At 33.8% G+C, this 23,729-nt stretch overlaps 1 protein-coding gene across 20 annotated transcripts in view; it reads right to left on the minus strand.

Moving 5' to 3' along the window:
* PLCB4 (phospholipase C beta 4) overlaps positions 1 to 23,729 on the minus strand; it is a 470,050-nt gene that overhangs the window by 163,585 nt on the left and 282,736 nt on the right. For all 20 annotated transcript variants that reach the window (XM_056813908.1, XM_056813900.1, XM_016427842.2 and 17 more), the window contains one exon: positions 10,555 to 10,653. In XM_056813908.1, the coding sequence (XP_056669886.1) occupies positions 10,555 to 10,638 (84 nt within the window). In that variant the 5' untranslated portion in view covers positions 10,639 to 10,653. The remainder of the gene's footprint in view (positions 1 to 10,554; positions 10,654 to 23,729) is intronic.

The raw sequence follows: 23,729 nt of genomic DNA on the forward strand, positions 1-23,729 counted from the left end.
CAGACATTCCCTTCAGAAGAATGCGGAGCCCAGCCCAAGAATCAGTTCCAAGGTCAGCAAGAAGGCTGAAAGAATGAGCAAAGAATACCACCATTAAAATGGTGACAGGGACCCTCAAGACACAAACCCAGAAGAGAATGCCTCTAAAACATCTACTAACAAAGCCTCAAATAAAAACACAACCCAGGCACAAATTCATTAGAATTCCTGGAAGAAATTAAATAAGGGTTAAAAATGAGTTCAAAATGTTTTTATAAATGAAACGAGAGAACTAGAGAAAAAAATTAGAAAAGAAATGAGAGCTGTTGAAAAAAGAATTAGAATGGAAACTAGCAGGCTACAATAAAAGGATTAAATCTTTCCCAAACAACAGATACTTCCTGAAAAGTAGTATAACCAAGTAGAAGTTACTTATTCCATAAGAGAACCAGAAATATTAAAACACAAAGTCAAAACAAAAAAAATAACAAAATGTAAGATATCTTATTAGAAAAACAACTGATCTAGAAAACAGATTAAGAAAAGATTATTTTTTTAATCTTAAAAGAAAGCTAAATAAGGACAGGTTAACAAGTTGAAAAAGAGGTGGGATTATAATGGAGAAACTGAGGAAGGTAAGACAATATATTTTAGTACAACTAGTCTGAGTAAGTTTTATGACCTCTTCTAGTTAGAAGGACAAAGAGAAATGGGATTGACTCTAGGTCTAGGTAGAGGAGAGTATACTGTGGAAATGGCTAACCAGGATGTCAAGGGGGGAAATTAAGACCAAAGAGTAGCAATGAAATGAGAGAAGAAAAAGACTAAAGAGCAAGAGATGTGATGAAGGGAAAGAGCATCAGAGGGCAGAATGAGGCTGTGGGTGGAGGGGATAGAAGGAAGAGAGTAAATGGAGAGGAAGTTTTGAATTAGGGATTTTATAGGCAGAGCAGTTTCATGTCTATGACATAGGTGCTTGGGCTAACAAAGAATCTTTGAGATTATACAGTTCAGCACCTTAATTTTATAGATTAAGAACTTGAGATATCATGAGTGAACTGCCCAAGATCACAGATCTAGATATTGGTAGTAGTAGAGCTAGAATTCAAACGTAGGTCTTTTGATTCCAGATCTAGATCCCTTTAAAGTAGGTCAAATGGTCTCCAAGTGAGATCATCATCACATATGAATGGATGGGTTGAGGGGAACTGACAAGAGAGGTCATGAGACTTCAAAGGATGTATGACCAGAATGTAAAAAGGATGATCAACTTGATGATTGAAAAAACAAAGGATGACAGTAGAGGTTAGAGTAGAGATTGGTTGTTTAAGGCAGGTGGGTGTTGGGATGAGGAATTCTAGACATTGACAGTTGTTAACTAAAAACACTGGGATGGGGCATTAACTTCAAAGCAGAGATCATTGAGGTTATATATAATGCACAAGCAAGTGTCAGTAGAGAAGAAAAAATTAACTCTTCCTTCTGATCCTGTGAGTTTATGGAGAAATGGGATGGTGAAGGAATGGGATGGGAGGTGGGGAAGTTTGGCAAAGAGGGGTGGGTGTGATAAGAGATATGGTGACCTCAAGAGAAAACCAAGTTCTTTTCTGTCAGTGGAGAGTATAAGAGGAAGAAAAACAGAATGAAGGAAAGTATGTTGGCATTAAAATAGAGAATCCTGAATGAACAAAGAGGGGATGAGGTGAATTGTACCTAGAGGTGGAGCAAAAATGGATTGGGATGAGAGTAGGAGGTGGAGAATAGGTTAGTGGTAAAGGGGGATTTTTTACCTAGGTCATAGTTCTAAGCCACAGGGCAAGTGGATATCAAGAAGGAAAAGTTACATTGGCCCCACGATTCCAAATAGAAAGTAACTTTCCTTATGAAATGTCACTGTTTAACTGGCATATTTTTTTTTCAATTTGCTTGCTCTTTTACAGAGGAAGTATTACAAAGAACTTTAAAATGTTTTATTCTTCCTTCTTCTGTATCTAGGGAATTCAATCTTGATTTGTATTCTAGCTTCTGATTTAGTTCTTTAGTTTGGGGAGGGGGAATAAGTCACTCCCTGATGTTGCCTAGGAAAATTATTTATATTTGTACTGCATCCTCCCCACCTTTTGATTTCTCTACTCTTCAAAAAATAGTATTGCAAATCAATGGTTTCAAAATGTAAAGCAATATTTTTATAAGTTATTTTCACCAAAAAATGCATTTTCTCATTTTGCACTTTCAGTGCTTTTGCAACTGGAATATTTAGTAACTTCTTTGCTCACTTTGGTCATTTTAATCAACAGTATAGATTAGCACATGGCTATGATATTCAGCACCAGTTGTGAAGCTGGCAGAAATAAATGGATGGGTTGTATTGTGTCCCAGTTTACTCAGCATATGGATCTAACTAAAATTAGGGAAGTGAGACTTGTTCCTATTATTCCCCATCTGACAAAGTCTCATATTCACAGTAGTAAGCATAATATTAAGTATGTTTCTGAATATGAATTCTGGGCTAAGCAAGATTAACTGGCAGGCCTGAATTTCTGTCTGTTAGGCCTTTAAATCTGAAATGGATAATACTCATTCCCGAAGAAGCTTATAATGTAAACAACTAAAAATTCTTGACAACACATTTAATTCATTTCTCACATTTGTTGCTCAGATCTATTCAGTCCCAAACTTAATTCAACAAACATTTATAAAATTGCTACTGTGTAAAAACTCTGATTAAGGGGATCTAAAAATTAATAAGGATAATCTACTATTCTATCATATAGTCATAGCCTGCTGTACTACATATACTGATAACCACTCTGACTGCTAATGTGTCCTTAGGACAACATGTTGGTACTAATCAGGAATACCTGAGGTCAGCACAGGTATTTATTACTCTTCTATTCTTCTGTGTTCTTTCTTTGATCACATTGATATCATTTTTGAGAATCATTTTCTGATATTTTATAATCCCTGGTCTATCCTCCCTCCCTAAGATGGTAGATAATATGATATACATTGAAAATGTGGTATCATACAATATATACTTCTATGTTCATCATGTTGTGAAAGAAGACATCATTTATGCTAGGGAAAAATGCACAGAGGAAATAAAGCAAAGAATAGTATGCTTCAATCTGAAATTGAAAATCTATCAGTTCCTTCTTTGGTGGTGGATAGTCTTTTTTTTATCAGATAATAATGAATAAAGAGATCAGAAAGAACATATATTTGTTTCATTCTCTAAAATTTGTAAAGTGCTTTTATCACAACCCTGCAATGGCAATGAAAATATTTTAATTTTCACAGAGTAGATAATAAAAATTAATTAAGTAATTGAAGTATGTGAATCCAGTTTACTTTTATTATGCAATTACAATTGCTTCAAGGTCCACTTGGTCATGGAGTTGAGGCCAACCTCCTCATTATCAGAAGAGTACCAGGATTGGAATCATATCCTAGGTTTAAATCCCAACTCTAATACTTACTCACCATGTGACAATGAGGAAATAGCCATACATCACTGGGCCTCAGTATCATCATTCTAAAGAAGGGGATCAGCCTAGATGAGTTTAAAGGTCATTTCCATTACCAAATCTATGATCTTGAGTATTGTGTAGTGTAGTGGCAGTCAGTATCTTTAGGATATTGCATTCAATTGTACTTTGGTAGACCAGTAGGCTAGATAAGAATGGCAGTAGCATCAATAAGGCAGATGAATGTCATCTAGGAATAGGAAAAGGAGAGATGGGGCACAGTCACGTTCAGTTCAACTGTTTCTGACTTCAGTGCTAATATGTTCTGGTGTGTGACAATTTTCTCAGTAGAGAAGAAGAGAGAGGATGTGTATGCATAATATTTTAAGAATAAGAAGCATAAAATTTTGGAGCTAGAAAGTGACTTTGGAAGGGATCTAATCACCACCACTTCTATATTTACAAATGATGAAGTTGATAAAGGTCAAGGATTTTAAGTCGTTTGCTCACTTCAGTTCGTATCTAATTCACGATTTTTAATTCTATGGCATGGTTTAAGCAAGACAAATTAAAAAGTCAATTCAGTAATTATCCAACTTATTAAATATTGTGAATGCTGAGAAAGACCATTCCTATTCAAAGTATAGTACTTTAAATTGGATTATTCAACTTAACAAATGTTTAATCCAATGTTATTGTTAAGTTTGTCCAACAAAATGAATAACTGCCCAATCTTTGTACATTAGGATTTCACATATTAAAACTCCCCAAATCTCTGGTGAGGAGGAACTATTTTTTTTTCGTTTTACAGAGGGCTTGAGCTTATCTGGAAAGGCAAGTTCTACTTGTAAATTCCTTGTGCAGAATTAGGATCAGAATGTTGCTTTGCCTCTACTTTATTCCTTCCTAAATTTATGATAAATTGTGGAGATGCAGGTATGTCAGCATTTTCTAGTTCACAGTTTTACTTGGTAAAACTTGGGAAATTACTGCCACAACATGATTAAGAGTTTGGGAATATCTTATTTAGGAATTCTGAATTAAATAAAGAATGATGTATGAATCCTGACGATTAAAAAAAAGGAAAATTTAAGATGTACTTTATATAGCTAACATCCTTATGTCTGGAATTCATCAAAATCTTCCAATCACCACAGCATTTTTTCCCTTAGTAATACATAATAATAACTGGTGCTTGTGATGTTGGCCTCTGGCACTGTACGATTATAAAGTGCTTTTTGAATCATTGAAGAATGATTAAATTATGTTCAAGATAAGATCAATATTGAATTCATTGTAAGGCATAGTACTTGAAAACTGGTCATCTGATGGCTGGCATTGCAGCAGAATTATTAAAGAATAACAAGGTTGGAAGGGACTTTGCCAAACTGTCTCTTCTATCACATACTTGACAAGGAGTCTAGATTTTTTGCCCAAATAACTCTAATAAGGGAAAGTCTACTTGCCTCCTGAGACAGTCCATTTCATTTTGAGTTAGTTCTAGTTGGAAAATTTTCCCATTGCTCCTAGTTCCTCCCTCTGGGACCAATCAGAACAAATCTATTTCCGTGTCTAAATGTCAGGCCTTCAGATTCTCAAAGATAACCATCATAGTGCCCAAAATTCACTTCTCAAAGATAAATATCCTTTGCTTCAAACATAATATGGTCTCAATAACCTACACTACCCTGATTATCCTACTTTGAGTATCAATTTTGTTTCTAAAACCCAATTTCCATAAGTAAACATGATACTTCTGAGATAGTCTCATTAAGGTGTGTTTAGCCATAATCCCCTTATGTTGAACTCACATATTTTAATTATTTTGAAAGTAAGTATGACTATGTCAATCACTATTAAACACATCCTGTTAAATTTGATCCAAAATTCTAGCTGATAGGTGCCATTCTGGATCTGATTCCATCATCTATGTGCTTGTTCTACTGCCAAAATTGCCAACATTTGCAAAACTGATAGATGTACTTTTTGACATATAAGTATTTGATGAAAATGGTAAACAACACAGAACTAAACACTCCACTGAAACTTTCCTTTGAAGCTAACAGGGAATCATTAATGATGATACTTTGTGTCCTGAAATTTAACCTGTTCCATATTTATTGGATTGTCCTATGTCTAGCCAATCTTGTTCAAAATAAAAGCAGCAGATTTTGCTAAATGCTGTCCTAAAATCAAGGTAAATTATATTAGTAGCATTCCTCTATCAGTCCTGTTGAAAGGGTAAATTAAGTTAGTCTGATCTATCCTTAATGTAATCATGCTGGTTCTTTGTGATCACTTCTCCTTTATTAAATATTCACTAACCATTCCTTTAATGAAAATTTTAAGCATTTTGCCAAGCATTAAAGTTGAGCTCAATTTAACTTAAATTTTGAAGACTTTACTCTTTCCTTTTTTTGAAAATCATAGTGACAGTAATTCTTTCCTAGTCATGAAACATTTTTCTTCTTCTCCATTGTCTTTTAAATATTGCTGACAATAATTCAGGAAACACACCTTCAATTCTTTCAACATACTGGGATGGAATTTGTCTAGGTTTGATGTCTTGAACATATTTAAGGTATGTAAACTATCTTATTACTTCTCTAATTACCTTGAATATTAATTTCTTATTAAATTTTTTGTTCTGCCTTTTATAAAGATTATTCTTTTTGGCAGGGAATACAAAGACAAAAGCATGCTTTTTTTCTCCATTATAACCTTCATCTCCTTCCCTTCTTAGTTCTTACTCCTTTCTTCACTAGTAAATCATGATATTCTAATAACACTTCCCAAAACAGGCTGTGAAAATGTGAGTTTAGTGAATTTAAACCAAGATTTTTCTTATTATCTTTAGATCTAAGGATAGATAATTGGGTACAACATATTTGCCAAGGTCTTTTGATTGAACATGATCCTCTGTGTTATACGAATTAAATATTTAGGGGAACCCCAACTCCAAAAGACTCAACTAATGGGGCATCACAGAATCATGTGTCTTAATTTGCCAGCATGGCAAGAGAGATTTCTGAACAGTAGAAGCCAAGAGTTGTGATATATAGGGATTAAAATGAAACCTTGGCCAATTAGAAAATCTAAGGGGAAACTTAGTGAAGCAAAGTGGGTCTCTCTGTCATTTTTTTTTTTTGCTTGTGGAAGAAGCTATCTTGCTGGTAAGCCTCTCAACACTTATCTATGTAAGCCATCACTGGCAACTGGCACAGCAATGAGCCAGTGGGGACTGTACCAGGCTGGGAATCAGGAAACTCAGGCTCTTTGGTTCTGGTACCTTCCTAAACTCAAGCGTGCTCCTTGGTTAGCCTTACTCTGTCTGGCCTGACCATGTGGTGAACTGGGCCTCTTTTGCTGCCACTTGGGAAATGGACAAGGGCCCACTGAGAATCTAGGGCCTGATGAAGCAGAAGTGGAGACTATGGGTAGTTAAGCTGGTAATAACTTCTTTCTCTTTCTTTCTCCTTACTAACAAATACTTATAAATCTAATATAAAGTCTCCAAGATTAATTTTTATTTATTACTGGGTATTGATTTCTTTAAAATCAAGTTTTTTTAAAGTACCATTTTCTAGGAAACAGTGGAAAATCCTTTTAAAAAATTGCAACATTTTAAAATGCCCATTTTGTAGGAAGTATTCTTTACTAAATAGTTATCTCAACACAGAAACAGAAATCAGCTCCACTCTTAGATTGTTCTGCTCTAAACATATACTTCAGATCTTAAAAGAATCACTCCTCAGATGAGTTTTAATGGTACCTAATACTTCTACCTTTCTGTGATGTCAATTCAAAATTTTTTATCCTAATTACATCAGGCACTCCTTACAGAAAAGGGCCTCTAGCTCTGGACCCATACAAACCAATTTCAACCAAGAGAGAATCTTTCTTACACCTAAAACATTGTCATTAAGTTTGGGGTGTTTTTTTTTCATCCTCTCTGACTTGTTAGGCACCACTACCCTGTAGATGTGGGGAAAATCCCTACAACACAGCTTAGGTGCCCATGGCCAATGCCTACCCTGAAAGGGATAATAGGATCCTCCAAGATTAAGTACATAATATAAAAAAGTAAATATCAGACAAGGAAAGACTATTTTTATCTTCTACCAAAAAGAAATGCTTAAAACAAAAAAGATTTATAAAGGCACATTAACCAATAGTTAAAACATAAAGCAATAACCCATAGTAATAATTATATTCCCCTGAAAGGTAAAGATAGCATTTGGAGAATAATGAATATATATTTTCACTTAACTTTGAAAAGCAACATGTCACATTGGAAATTGTAGTGACTTTGGAGTCAAAGGACCTGAATATATATATATATATATATATATATATATATATATATACATATATATATATATATATATATATATATATATATATATAATCTTTGTTTCTCTAGCCTTGGGTAAATCACTTGTTTGAGTCTTAGCTTCCTAATCCATAAAACCAGGGGATGCAGGGGATAGGAGTAGATGGCCTCTGAAGTTCCTTCTAGTTTTAAATCAATGATTCTATTACCATATGACTCAAGTCAACCATTTAAAGAACATTTATTAAGTAAAAGATACAATTCTCTATACTAGACACTGGGTTCTGAAAGATAAAAAAGGCAGTTTCTGCCATCAAGAAGCTTAAAACCTTCTAGTTGGGATAGGAAATGTACACAAATGCAATTTTAGAAATAGGACATGACATGTTTATGAAATCCTTCTAATTAATTCCCCTATCTGATACTGCTAAATTACCTTTATTTTGCATCTATTATTTGTGTGTGTGTATACACATATACATATATATGTTCTATTTGGGGAGAAAAATGCAAGACTCTTCCCAATAGAATGTAAACTCCATGAGTATAAAGAATAATGTAATTTTTCTTTGGGTATATCCCAAACAGCACAAGCATGAGATATACAGAAGATGCTAAATAAATAACTGTTGCTTAATAAATAAGAATAAAAGAAAAGCCAATGTTAAGTACTATGAGAAATTTTGAGTTGGAGCCAAATAAGTTAAAGATACTGAATTTACTGGCTACTTCCAGCATTTTCCCAGAGAAAGTATACAGAAAGCAAATTAGAGTGCATGGGATAATATACATTTGATAGGTGCAATTTTCAATGATTTTCAGAAATTATGTATTATAAATGGTGGCCATCTGTGTTAGATCTCTGACGATTTTTAAGAAAACTCTTCCCTTCTCACACAATTAAAACTAGATTTAAATCAGTGGAAAAACATTAATTGCTCTTGAGTAGCATGAGCTAATAAAACAAAAGTGACAATCCTACCCAAATTAATATACTAATTCAGTGTCATATGTATCAAACTACCAAGAAACTTTTTTATTGAATTAGAAAAAACTTATAACAAAGTTCATTTGAGGAACAAACAATCAAGAATATCAAGAGACTAATAAAAAAATGTAAAGGATGGGGCCTAGCAGTACCAGATCTTAAACTGTATTATAAAGCAATGGTCATCAAAACAATATGGTACTTGTTAAGAAATAGAAGGATGGATCAATGGAATAGATTAGGAGTAAATGATCTCAGCAAGATAGTGTATGATAAAACCAAAGATCCCCGTTTTGGGGATGAGAACCCACTATTTGACAAAAACTTATAGTAAAAATTAGAAAACAGTATGGGTGTGATTAGGTCTAGACGAACATCTCACACCCTATATCATGATAAATTCAGAATGGGTAAATGACTAAATATAAAAAAGAAAATTATAAGTAAATTAGGTGGACATAGAATAGTATACATGTCAGATTTATAGGAAGAAATTAAGACCAAACCAGAGATATAGAATATTACAAAATGTAAAATGAAACATTTTGATTCCATTAAACTAAAAAGTTTTTGTACAAACAAAATCAGGGCAACCAAAATTAGAAGGGAAGCAACAAACTGGGAAAAAAATCTTTATTAAAAAAATCTCTGACAAAGGTCTAATCTCTCAAATTTATAAGGAGCTAAATCAATTGTACCAAAAATCAAGCCATTCCCCAATTGATAAATGAGCAGTGGACATGAACAGTTTACAGATAAAGAAATCAAAATTATCAATAAGCAAATGAAAAAATGTTCTAAATCTATTATAATTAGAGAAATGCAAACCAAAGCAACTCTGAGGTACCATCTCACACCTACCAGATTGGCCAATATGACAGCTAAAAAAAGTAATAAATGTTGGAGAGGATGTGGCAAAATTGGGACACTAATGCATTGCTGGTGGATTTGTGGATTGATCTAAACATTCTGGAGGGCAATTTGGAATTATGCCCAAAGGGTGCTAAAAAGACTGTCTGCCCTTTGATCATGCCATGGCACTGCTGGGTTTGTATCCCAAAGAGATAATAACAAAAAATATGTGTACAAAATACTTATAGCCGCACTCTTTGTGGTGGCAAAAAACTGGAAAATGAGGGGATGCACTTTGATTGGGGAATGGTCAAACAAATCATGTTATCTGATACTGATGGAATATTATTGTGCTAAAAGGAAGAAAGAACTGGAGAGATTCCATGGGACTGGAAAAAACTTCTAGGAATTGATGCAGAGTAAAAAAAGCAAAACCAGGAAAACATTGTACACAGAGACTGATACACTGTGGCACAGTTGAATGTAATAGACTTCTCTACTAGTAGCAGTACAATGATCCAGGACAATGCTGAGAGACTTATGAGAACGAATGCTACCCACATCCAGAGAAAGAACTGTGGGAGAAGAAACGAAGAAGAAAAACATATGATTCATCACATGGTTCAATGGGAGTATGATTGGGGATGTTGACTTTAAATGATCACTCTATTGCAAATATTAATAATATGGAAATAGGTTCTGAACAATAATATATATAAAACCCAGTGGAAGTGTTCATAGGTTCCAGGAGTGGGGAGGAAAGAGGGAAAAAACATAAATCATGTAACCACGGAAAAATATTATAGATTAAGTTTTTTTAAATGTTTAAAAGAATGTTAATTATTTTACATATGACTAAGAAAAATTTGATGGAATAAATAAAAATACATTGGGGAACATGATTAAAAGAAAATATTAGTAATAAATATCTTTACCTCTTCATATCTGTCAAAAATGGCTCCCTCCTGTATAAATGGAGAGACTGGTTTCTGCCAGTTAAATTCATATGGTTTGGCCATCCTTATCACCAAAAGCTGAAAATAAAAAGAATCACTAATTAGTAAGTTAACAAAAAAAGTTAATGTCAAATGATATTTATTACATTCATATGTATTCTTTTTCATAAGCTTGTGTTAATGCTAACTACTTGTGTGAACCTCTAAGATCACTTGATTCTCCCGCCAGTAAAAACAATTTTTTTTTAAAGAAATACAAAAGACAATGCAAACTATACAATGATAATGGTATAGAAATGTTTTCAAGATACATTTTTCACTATTGCATTTGTTGCCCTGTGAAGGAGGGACTTTTTGCTGTAAATCACATTATTGAACTGCCCCCTTTAAAAGGTTACTGAAGCAAGGATGGAGCTTTCATTAGACACCATTCCACGTGAAATACAACACTCTACAAATTAACATTATTGGGAAACTATACAAACTTGCTAGTAAAAGGCACAGAAATGATTCACATGTATACAAAAGGGTGAAAGAAGAGGCAAAGATGTTCTTCTATAGCATGTGGAAAAAACAGAATTAAGAATTTTTATAATTTATATTAGGTGCCAGGCACTGTACTGTTTTACAGTTATTATCTCATTTGATCCCCATAACTTTGTGAGGTAGATGAAATTGTTTTCCTCTTTTTACAGTTGAGAAAACTGAGACTAATAGAGCTTAAAGACTCACACAGGTAGTAAGTGTGGCCTTATTTGAATTCAGGTCTTCCTGACTCCACATGCAGCATTCTGGGTATTGAGCACATTGTAGATGCTCTGCTATTTCAATTCAGAAAGAAAGAAAAACTCTTGCACTTAGGACCAAGAAAGTGCATGGTTTCTTTTTGTGAATTCATCAAATGTATGCATTCTACATAATAAAATGGACTAGAAAACAATCACTTTGGGACACAAGGGTGTTACGGATTGAGCCACAGCCAAAATGATTGGCCACAGGTGTAACAGCACTGACATTAAAGATAAATCTGAGAAAGGAACAAGTTTCTTCCATTTCCTCTAGACTGCTGTTGACAAGAAGAAAATGACTTGTCAATTCAATTCAAAAGGCATTTGCTAAGAGTCAGTTTAGTGCCAGCATTACACTGGGTCCCAAGAACACAAAGAACAATGAAAAATTGTCTATGCCCTCATGGAGCTGAATAGATGACATTCTACATTCTCCATAGCCCCTCAGCCAAATTTTTATCTACTTTTCTAGGTCATCCACCTCCTTTTCAATTTTTATTTCCTTTTCAGAGGGAGTGACAATAAGAGAGGGCCTTTATATATGTGAAAAAACATGTTGATTAACAGGTTAGACATGGGGGTGGGGGGGTGAATGAAGTACTTACCTAGATTTCACCTGTCCTCATCAAGACTATCTCAATCACAGGATATACAGTAAAAGTACACAGTGTTCACTAGTCTCCCTCACACCCCCAAGCTATTCAGCTATTATATTCACATGTACCCAGAGCACAAATCTGTAATTTTATCAGGATGATCTGCTTATGTGAAGAACTGTAATACTTTTGTTCCAAATGCAGGAAAAGGAAATGAAGATTGGATCATTCAACAAACATTTATTAAGTGCCTACTTTGTGCCAGGCACTGTGGGAGATCAATCACTCTCAGGCAGTAATTGAAAATGGGTTTAGCTTTCTAGATTTAGAGTTAGAAGGAACCTTAAAAACCATATATTACAACTCGCTCATTTATTTTATTTTATCTGTCCGTCTATCTATCTACCTATCTGGAGTGGGAGGGAGACTGAATTTCCCTGTCTTGCCTCTCATCTGCCTAACTAAACTGATGATCTCTTGGTTTCTGACTAAAGCCTATTTACCCAAGCTTTGACAATCTGTCCCATCCCCTCCCAACCTTCCCTGATTGAGTAAGGTCATTGGATGGGTTTAGCTTAGAACTCCAAAGCTCAAGAGGTCCAGCACAGTCAGCCTCTCATGGTAGCCAGCAGGATCTACAGGTATCCACTACCATGACCAGCAATCTTCTATTCTATTTTAAATTAAATTAAAATTGTATAATAAATATATTATTTAATATATTATATAGATTAATCTATAACATATAATAAATAAAGTATAAACATATATAAAATTATAAAAAATTAAAAATAAATTTAAATAAAATTTAAAATAAAAAAAGAAATATAGATGAGGCCATTTGAGTCCAAAGTTTTAAATGGCAGACCTGGAATTCACAATCAGGTTCTGTACTTCCTCTAAATAATTTTTCTTTCTAGTCTTACAGGTAAGTACTGAAGATAAGTATACAGAGAAGTATAAAGGGGATTTATAACCTATGAGCACATTGCTCAGCCAGACTTTGTGACCTTATGATAAATTGAGAGCAGGGTCAGAAGCATGTGCCCAGTGAACCATGGAGGAATCTGCATTTTCACAAGTATTAGTCTGAGCTGAAGAGATGGAGATGGGGAGAAGAAAAAAGAATGGCTTACTTTCACAGGAACTTGTAAGGAGATTGCTATGAGGAGTATCTGCTAGTGATCTACTCTGTGGAGGAAGGCAAATCTTGACCCTACATTTGGGGGAAATAAAGCACCTAATTTAAAATCAAAGAATGCAGATTCAAGTATCTGCTTTATCACTTACTTCTTTGTGTGATCCTGGGCAAGTCCCTTAACTTCCCTGGGCCTCAGTTTCCATATCTATAAAATTAAGTCAGACAAGATAATTTCTAAGGTTCCTTTCAGCCCTAAATTGTGACTCTATGACTGAAAAATATTAGAATACAGTGAATCATTTCTATTAACTAACTTTAAATACTAATTTAAAACTTGGAATAAAGGGAGTTTAGATATTATGCCCCAAGTGAGTGATTTGAGAATGAAATTAAGTAATGAAGCAATTATTTCTCTTTAAAATATGTTCCTAGCCATCCTACCTGGAAGTTGTTTTTTTTTTTTAAATTTCTTTTTCAAATACCTTAAAGGTCCAACCACAGTTAACCATCTTTCAAAAAATAAATTAAATAAATGTTACACAAGAAAAGCCTGTTTTCAAAGTACTCCATTTCCTTATACCTGGGCTATAAAACTAAAAGGTATTACTGCCTCCTGTTTTTCCTCTCCCTGGTGGAGTAACACTATCTCACTCAAATGGGCCTGAAGGAGGGGGATTGCAGAGGTTCTGAACCTAAAGTGCATAGAGCTCCCCAAGGGCACAGTGAATAGATTTAAAGGGATATTTTGTAACTTCAAAAACAAACACAAATATTATCACCATAGTTTCGCTAACCTCTAAATGAAATTTAACCTGTCCTTCAATTATGATTTTAAAAACATTCTTTTAAGACAGAGTCTGTAGGTTATGCCAGACTGCCAAAGAAGTCCATCACATTAAAACAGTTAATAACCTTTCTTTTAGAGGGTAAAACAATCTAATATAAGCAGTGAAGGGGAGGTTAAAGAGACAAAGGATGGATATATACCCATGTACCTTTTCCAGTGTAAACACCTTAAGTATATAATGGAAGGAGGCCAGTAAGTTTTTAAATAGTTTTATTGTCTCTGAAGCCTTAGGCAACTGAAGTGGATTACAGATTTAACTTTCTTCTGAATACAATTTATTATACTAAAGATAACTTAGTAGGCAGAGGAAAAGGATTAGAGAAATGTCCAGGAATTCTTTGCATAACAATCATAATGACATATATCAGGTCCATCCAGAGAGGCGCCTTCTAAAATTATAATAGAAACCTAAGCATTTTAGTGGGAGGAAATAACAAAAAGGGGGGGGGGAGTAGGAGGGTCAGTAAAGAAAAAGAATGGAAAGGTAATGAAGGGGATGTTCAAATTAGTGATGTATAATAACAAGGCAGACACTTTCTTCCATGAAAAACAATATTCTATTCCTATTAAAAACGGGTACCCAAGGTGGGCTTACAGAAGACTTAATTACCATAGCTCCCACCAGCAGAGCAGAGTAAACTAGGCAAGGAAGAACAGAGTTTCTTGTTTCTAACACATCAGTTTTTTGGGGCAAAGGACTGGGAGCTGTAATTTGGGTTCCCCTGTGGTAAATACCCTCACCAAACTACTTTCAAAAGCAGAGACTACCTTACTTCTTAGAGAGCTGCTAAAGTAGAAAGAGGAAAGGGCCTCAAGCAGACTCTATTATGCTTCAGCTGAAATAAAATAGGCAGAAATAGTAATCATGAACTCAGCAAAGCAAAAGCAAAACTCTATTCTTCATCATGTTCAGTCATCATGTCCAACTCTTTGTGATCCCATTTAGGGTTTTCTTGGCAAAAACTGGAATGGTTTGTCATTTCCTTAAGCTTACTTTCCAGATGAGAAACTTGAGGCAAACAGAGGTTATGGATTTACCTTTTGTAGAAGAAGTAGTCAATATCTAAAACTTGATATAAACTCAATAAGAACCGTCTTCATCTACAGGTCAGTTCTATCTAGACATCCTTCCACCCCCTTCAACTTAACATTTCCTAATTCAGGTTTATACCTTTCTCCTCCTGATCTACCCTGTTGATTTCACCATTTTTAAATGGTAAAATTAGTCCCTCATGTTCAAAACTTTCTGCTGTACACCAGTTAGCTACCGCCAATGCAAAAATAGACTTAGAGATTATCAGAAAAACTACATTTTGCTCAATGAAATATCAAATATTTTATATCAAGTTTCCATGATAAAAGTCTCATTTCCCAAATATATAGACAACTAAGTCAGACATAAAAAGTTAGAGTCATTTCCCAATTAATATTAATGCTCAAAGGATATGAAATCAATTACATAGCACGGTGGATAGAGTGCCAGATCTAGAATCAGGAATACTCACCTTTCTCAGTTCAAATCTGGCCTCAGATACATAGTAGCTATACAACCATGGGCAAATAATTTTACCCTGTTTGTTTCACTTTCCTCATCTATAAAACAGGCTGGAAACAGAAATGGAAAGTCATCCTTTACCAAGAAAGCACCAAAATGGTGTCAAAAAGAGTCAGACATGACTAAAAGAACTGAGCAATAACAACAAAGCATACAAAGAGGCAGTTTTCAGGAAAAAATAAATCAAAGCTATCTAAAGGCATATGAAAAAATGCTCAAAATTATCACTGATCAGAGAAATGCAAATTAAAATTCTGAGGTACCACCTTATACTCAGAAATGGTAAATGTCAGTGGTGATGTGGGAAAATAAATACCTGAATGAACTACTGATAGAGTTGTGAATTGATTCAACAATTCTTGAGAACAATTTAGAACTATTCCCAAATGGTTACAAAACTGTGACCCAGAAATATCACTCCTATTTCTAAATTTCCAAGAGATAAAAGGAAAAGATTCATTCTGTACAAAAACAGTATATATCTATATCTATATTTATATCTATTTCTATGGTGGTGAAGACTTGGAAATTGAGGATATGCCAGTCAATTAGGGAACTACTAAACAAGTTGTAGTTTATGATGGTGATGGAATACTATTGTACTATAAGAAATAATGAAGGTGATGGTTTCAGAAAAACCATATAAACTGATGCAAGATCAAGTAAGCAGAACCAGATCATTTTATACAGTAAGAGTAATATTGAAATGATGATAAACTCTGAAACATTTAGTAGCTACTCTGTTCAATAAATGATCCATACAATTCTGAAGAACTCATGATGAAAAAATGCTATCTACCTCCAGAGAGAACTGATAACCTCTGAGTGCAAACTGAAGCATAATTTTCTCTTTCTTTTTCTTGCAATTTTTGGTGATGTGAACAATGTGGAATTAAGTTTAGCATGATTTCATATGTCTAACTGGTTTCATACTGCTTGCCTGCCTTCTTAAAAAAAGTATAGAAGCTACAGGGGAGGAGAGAATTTTGAACTCAAGATTTATAAAAGAATGTTAAAGATAAATACTAAATAAAAAACCAATTTCATTATCATCATCTATTTCTTCCATTTTTCCTCCTGTGTTGGTCCATCCTCAGGCTAACCCCTTTACTTGTGATCTTAATCTCCTTCCAACCCTTGATCTACTTTAGGCCCTTTTCAGTAGTCATCTTTTAATTTTTCTGATCCATTTTCTGAATTTTAAGGCCTTAGTTCTACATTATATATATGTCATCTTATATGACCTTAAACTCAACATTTCTTAATTCAAGTTCATCATTTCCCCCTCCAGATCTTTCCCTTTTGATTTCACTATTTTTTGCAATTATAAAATTAGTCTCCCATGTTTGAAATTTTCTGTTATTTGTGATTCTTCTACCATATAATTTCTTGCAACTAATTAATTATAACATCCAATGAATTTCTATCTCCCTAATATATCACAAATTAATTTCCTCATTATTCCCCCTGCCCCTCTTCACTTTGCAGCCAAGTAGAACAAGTTTATTTCCTTGGGACAATATTCTGTATACTATTGCGCTTAGAGTTTATTGAATTAAATTAGACCTTGCCCCATGATTCTGTGTTCATTATATTGAATTTCTCTAAGATCTAGAGGAGTTCAGAGTAAAAATAAATGGTACTTGGTGATCTAAGAACCAATACCATAGTGTCTTATAGAGAGAATCCCACTGATTACATCTTTTCCATAAAGATCAGTGGTACAATAATCTTATTCTAAGCAATGTGAGGTATTTTTCTGAAGCATTATGTGTTTTATTTATTCTTTAGATTATCCAATTTGGAAAATTACTTTTATAGGGCAGGAAATTAGATGTTCTGTGCCTTAAACTATATAATCCTGACAATATTCACATAAAATTTCTTTCTGTTTAATGACTGAATTTGGAAAAAATATTTTCTCCACATGTTCATAACTTCTCTATAGGCCTAATGAATGAGCAGTATTTGCATATACATTTATGTGGGAGTATTCTAAAATTCAACTTTTATTTGACTGATATCCTCAAGCCATAAAAAATAAAAGATTCTGGAAGGAGTTAACTAATCCTTTTCCTTTTCTCTATTCATACAAATCCCATTATTGGTTCCAATTATCTAAAATGACACTTTCCAATGAACCTATCTGAGGTTATTTTCAAGAACAGATACTCATAACAAATTTTCCACTGTCTAAAAAAAAGTAGTTAATTCTACAAGAAAATTCAATTCCCTTCATCTCTTGCCAAACAATTTTTACATCTCTGAGAGCTGATCAACAGTTCTCACAAGACCACCTAGACCTTTTAAGTAAGTGAATTTTATCTCAAGTATAAAGCTAAGTTGATGCTAATATATAATGTCACTAATGGTAACTCTGCCTAACTTCTAAAATTAGCTTTATTTTCATAAATCCATTAAATGATCTCTTTATAAAGTGTAAAACAGAAAAAGTATACAAAATGATCTATGCCAAAGGATTCTCCTCAAAAATTGATATCTATGTTAAATCTTGTGAAAATAAATGAAATTTATATTTTTTCCCTTCATGAATTGCTTTACATAAATTATTCCATTTAAGATTTTCAACAACCCTTTTTGAAATTTACTACAAATTGCATCCCTTACTTGATAGGGGAGGAAACACAGCCTCAAAATGGTTACATGATTTGCACAAGGTCCTACTAAGAGTGAGAGGGGTGATGTGAATCTAGATTTTTCCAACTCTACATTCTAAAAGATGAAGACCATGGCCTAAGATTTCTTTTCTTTTTATGAAGCAAAAAGATATAAAGTAGTTTGAGAAACCTCATGTTCTTTTGAATGAACACAGTACTTACTTATTGTAACAAATGAGCAACTGATTATAACTAAAATGTTAATCTAGAAACTCCAATTATACTTTTTATTGGAAACAACCAGTTATATGTGATTCCATCTAACATTAAAAAACTAAATCCAACAAACTCATAGACTTTTCTCATGAAAAATGAGTTATTTTATATGATCAACTGATAATTATAATAACTCATAGAAGTATAATACTGAGAATAAAATGAAAAGATACTATAAATACATTTTTGCAGAGTATTCTGAAGCTAACTTCCAAAGAAAACTTTGCAATGAAAATCTTTAATCTCAACAAAAATTTTATTGATCAAAATATTACAAGAAAATATTTTCATAAAGATCGTGACTCCTTGTACATACTGTTTTGCTTTCCTTGTATTCTCAGTACTTAGCACAGTGCCTGACATATAGTAGGTACTCAACAAAAAACTGTTAACTGATTGACTGCATATTAATTTGATAGTGGGCAGTAGGAATATTTTATAATGGTCTCTATTTCTGTCAAAAACATCACTATCTCTTCAGGCTCTTAGGTTAATAACCTTGCCATTATAACCATTATGATCATACCATCAACTTCTACACTCTTCATCCCCTCATATATCCAATTAATTGCTAAATCTTGACAGTTCTACCTCCACAGCATGAATCTGTATCTACAGAGGCAGAGTTGAAGGATTAGCTAGTCAATCTGTGGATTCTTTTTTTAATATTGTATTCAGTACAGGGCTTTTATTTTATTGGTACAGAAACTCACTTTACCAATAGAGTCATCAACTATTCTACAACTTTCTCTCTCTTTCTTCTTCTATAGTCTTCCTTCTTTGCTTTTTTCCTTACTCTCCCTTTCCCTCTTTGCCTCTCTCTCTTGCATTTGTCACATATAGGATTTAAACTTCTTTATGAATCCAAAATCAATTATCTGATTTATCAGAAGTCCACTATCTCTCAGTAAATGGCTTATATGTACAAAACTGTATTTTTTCCATTTCTAAGAGACTCAAAGAATCAATTATATTGTTAATTTCATCTCTCTTATCTTTAAATTTTTTAAAAACAATTATGGAGCTAAGTTTGATGTAAATAGCTTAAAGGAGTAAAGAGTTAAAAGAAATATTTAGTAGATAGCATAGCACACTGGAAAGACAACAATACATATTTTTAGGAGACTGGACTTTAAATATTATTCATTGGGCAAGTCACTTAATTTTGAATACTCATTTTCCCAATATACAAATATCTCTTCATGATCCTGAGATCCAACAGCCTGTGGAAGATACAGAATGATGCATTTAGGACTTGACATCCCCCATAGACACTACTTTTATAACCATAAGAATATCACTAAAACATTCAAATTGTGCTTCCTCACCTTTAAAATGACTGGTAATAAAGATAAATAAATGATTACATTGAAAACCAAGAGTTTTGTTTATAAGAATGTATTTTTTAAAAATTAATTATTATTATTTTTGGCATAAATGCCACTCTAGATTTTCTTTCTGACCTCTATTTGTTGCCTCATCACTAGATTGATCCCTGGTCTAGGTATATCCATGTAAACTCAGCTCTTCTTTTCAATCTCTATAGAGGCAAACTTCTGAAGGTTGGTCCAGATTTACTTACCTAGGCTCCAAATCAGAGGTTCTTAACCAATAATTTATAAATTTTTTAAAAAATGTGATAACTCTCTCTCTTTCTCTCTCTCTCTATATATATATACAATTATTTTAATTTGTAATCCTATGTATTTTACTCTAAGCATTTTAAAATATTATTCTGAGAAGGTATACATCAGCTTCCCAAAATTGCCAGAGGGATCCATGACAAAAAAATTTTCTGACTCTTGCCCACATATTCCAGTTTGATTTATTAATCTGACTTCCAACCTCAGCTTCATACTAGGGACTCGCAATAACTATGTACCCTCTTTCCGTATAACCATCCCTGAAAAATTATCTCTAAGCTTGTATGCTGTTCTAGTCCTTACATATCCCCTTTACCCCAGCTTCTAATCCTGAACCCCTTTCAACCTGCTTCATACAACTTTTGCCCATGTTTGGGCTGACAGCATCCTCAAAATATAGCCAAAATGAATCAGACTTATCCTGGAGTTGGCTATTTTTAGTCCCTATTTTGCCTTGATAATCTGAATATTTTTCCTTGTGCATCTGAATAATCTCTCTGGAAAATGCCTTGAGTTTCAACTTCAGTTTGTTTGAGTAGAGCCAGCAGAACGAATAAGAGAAGGTACTTTAGGACATAATGAAAACAGCTGATAAGCAGTAGTGGGAATCATTTCAAAGGCTTCATATATTCTATTTTAAAAACTAACATTCTTATTAAGAATCATAAATGCATACAAACCATCCAATTTAATCATGACTGCCTTTATTTAAAAATCTTCAAACAACCATATAAATAAACTTGTTGGATATCTTTATATATCTTGCATAAGGGTAGAAGAAAAACAGTTCAAAGAAATATGATGTCCTCTGGAAGCTAATTCCTAACCATATCAGGAGAATTACATACTGTAGTTTGGATTCTGAGGTCAAAAAAGGATTCAAAACAAACTCAGTTTATATGGATAACACAGTTTACATGACTATACATCAGGGTTGGGATACAGCCCTAACAAATATCCAAAGAAAATGGGCTGAAAATCCTCTTCTTAGCTTAAGAATTAACTTTCACTTCTTTGGGACCTTTAACTAAGGGGAGAAATTGATTTGGTAAAAAAAGAGGGATACTAAGGAAAAATCAAAGGAAATATGAGGTTTTGGATTTTTTGAACTTCGGGTTTTATTTCTACATTAAATTTCTTTAAAAACAATAACAACAGACTTCCAGGTAAACATGGTGGCATTGTAGACCCAGGACTCTTCCTTTCCTCAATACCTACAAATACAGACTGCCTCAAAAAGCCAAAAAAATCAAATTCATACAAAGAGACTCCACAGTAGGACCCAGCATTGAAAGTATCTGGGATTTGGGCATTTCCACACAATAAGGGGGTAAAATAACTTCCAGCAAAAGGTGAGCTGATCAACCCTCCCCCATCTCACCTCTGGAGCCAGAGTCAGAGCTAGTGTGCTATAATAAGTGAACAAGCAAGGGGCACCTGAAGGTCCCTGGCAGCTGACTAAGCCCACCAATGACCTACCCCTGAGAGCAGCTAGAACTGAGACCCCAGCAGGCTGAAGAGCTCAGACCTTGGGTGCATGTGGATTTAGGGCAGAGAATAGAAGCAAACAGTAAAAGCTGTGGGGACTAAAAAGGTGGCCTCAGGCAAAAACCCCTCCATACATAGAGAGCCTGTCTTCCCCCACTCAGACTTATATGAATAACTCAGAGAGATATTCATTATGACCAGGTAAGATTTATACCAGGAATGCAAGGATGGTTCAATATTAAGTAAACCATCCGCATAATTGACCATATCAACAAGCAAACCAACAACAATCACATGATTGTCTCAATAGATACAGAAGAAGCCTTTGACAAAATACAACACTCGTTCCTATTGATAACACTAGAAAGCATAGGAATAGAAGGGTCGTTCCTAAAAATAATAAACAGTATATATCTAAAACCATCAGCAAACATCATCGGCAATGGGGATAAACTAGATGCATTCCCAATAAGATCAGGAATGAAACAAGGATGTCCATTATCACCTTTATTATTTAAGATTGTAATAGAAACACTAGCAGTAGCAATTAGAGAAGAAAAAGAATTTGAAGGTATTAAAATAGGCAATGAAGAGACCAAGCTATCACTCTTTCCAGACGATATGGTCTACTTAAAGAATCCTAGAGAATCAACTAAAAAGCTAGTGGAAATAATCAACAACTTTAGCAAAGTTGCAGGATACAAAATAAATCCACATAAGACATAAGCATTTCTATATATCTCCAACACATCTCAGCAGCAAGAATTAGAAAGAGAAATTCCATTCAAAACCACCCTAGACAATATAAAATACTTAGGAATCTATCTACCAAGACAAACACAGGAACTATATGAACACAACTATGAAATACTTTTCACAGAATTAAAAACAGATCTAAATAATTGGAAAAACATTAATTGCAAATGGGTAGGACAAACTAACATAATAAAAATGACAATGCTACCCAAACTTATTTGCTTATTTAGTGCCATATCCATTGAACTACCAAGCAATTTTTTTAATGAATTAGAAAAAATCATAACAAAGTTCATTTGGAAGAACAAATTATCAAAGATATCCAGGGAAATAATGAAAAATAAATGTGAAGGAAGGTGGGCTTGCAGTACCAGATCTCTACTATAAAGCAGTAGTCATCAAAACAATTTGGTACTGGCTAAGAGACAGAAAGGAGGATCAATGGATAGACTTGAGGTAAGTGACCTCAGCAAGACAGTCTATGATGAGTCCAAAGATCCCAGTTTTGGGGACCAAAATCCACTATTTGATAAAAACTGCTGGGAAAATTGAAAGTCAGTATGGGAGAGATTGGGTTTGGATCAACATCTCACAACCTACACCAAGATAAATTCAAAATGGGTGGATGACTTGAATATAAAGAAGGAAACTATTAGAAAATTAGGTGAACACAGAATAGTATACTTGTCAGATTTTTGGGAAAGTAAAGATTTTAAGACCAAGCAAGAGTTAGAAAAAATTACAAAATGTAAAATAAATAATTTTGACTACATTAAATTAAAAAGCTTTTATACAAACAAAACCAATGCAATCAAAATAAGAAGAGAAGCAACAAATTTGGAGAAAAAATCTTCATAACAAAACCTTCTGTCAAAAGTCTAATTACTCAAATTTATAAAGAACTTATATAATAAGTTTATTTTTTTAATAAATCAATTGTACAACAAAATCAAGACATTCCCCAATTGATAAATGGGAAGGGACATGAATAGGCAATTTTCAGATAAAGAATTCAAAACTATTAATAAGCACATGAAAAAGTGTTCTAAATCTCTTAAATTCAGAGAAATGCAAATCAAAACAACTCTGAGGTACTACCTCACACCCAGAAGATTAGCTAACATGATAGCAAAGGAAAGTAATGAATGCTGGAGGGGTTGTGGCAAAATTGGGACATTAATATATTGCTAGTGGAGTTGTCAATTGATCCAACCTTTCTGGAGGGCAAATTGGAACTATACCCAAAGGGCTCTAAAAGACTGTCTGCCCTTTGATCCAGCCATAGCACTGCTGGGTTTATACCGCAAAGAGATAATAAGGAAAAAAGGCTTGTACAAGAATATTCAGAGTTGCGCTCTTGGTAGTAGAAAAAAATAGGAAAATGAGGGGATACCCTCCAATTGGGGAATGGCTGAACAAATTGTGGTATATGTTGGTGATGGAATA

Source organism: Monodelphis domestica, chromosome 1, assembly GCF_027887165.1.
Source record: "Monodelphis domestica isolate mMonDom1 chromosome 1, mMonDom1.pri, whole genome shotgun sequence".
Lineage (NCBI taxonomy): Eukaryota > Metazoa > Chordata > Mammalia > Didelphimorphia > Didelphidae > Monodelphis > Monodelphis domestica.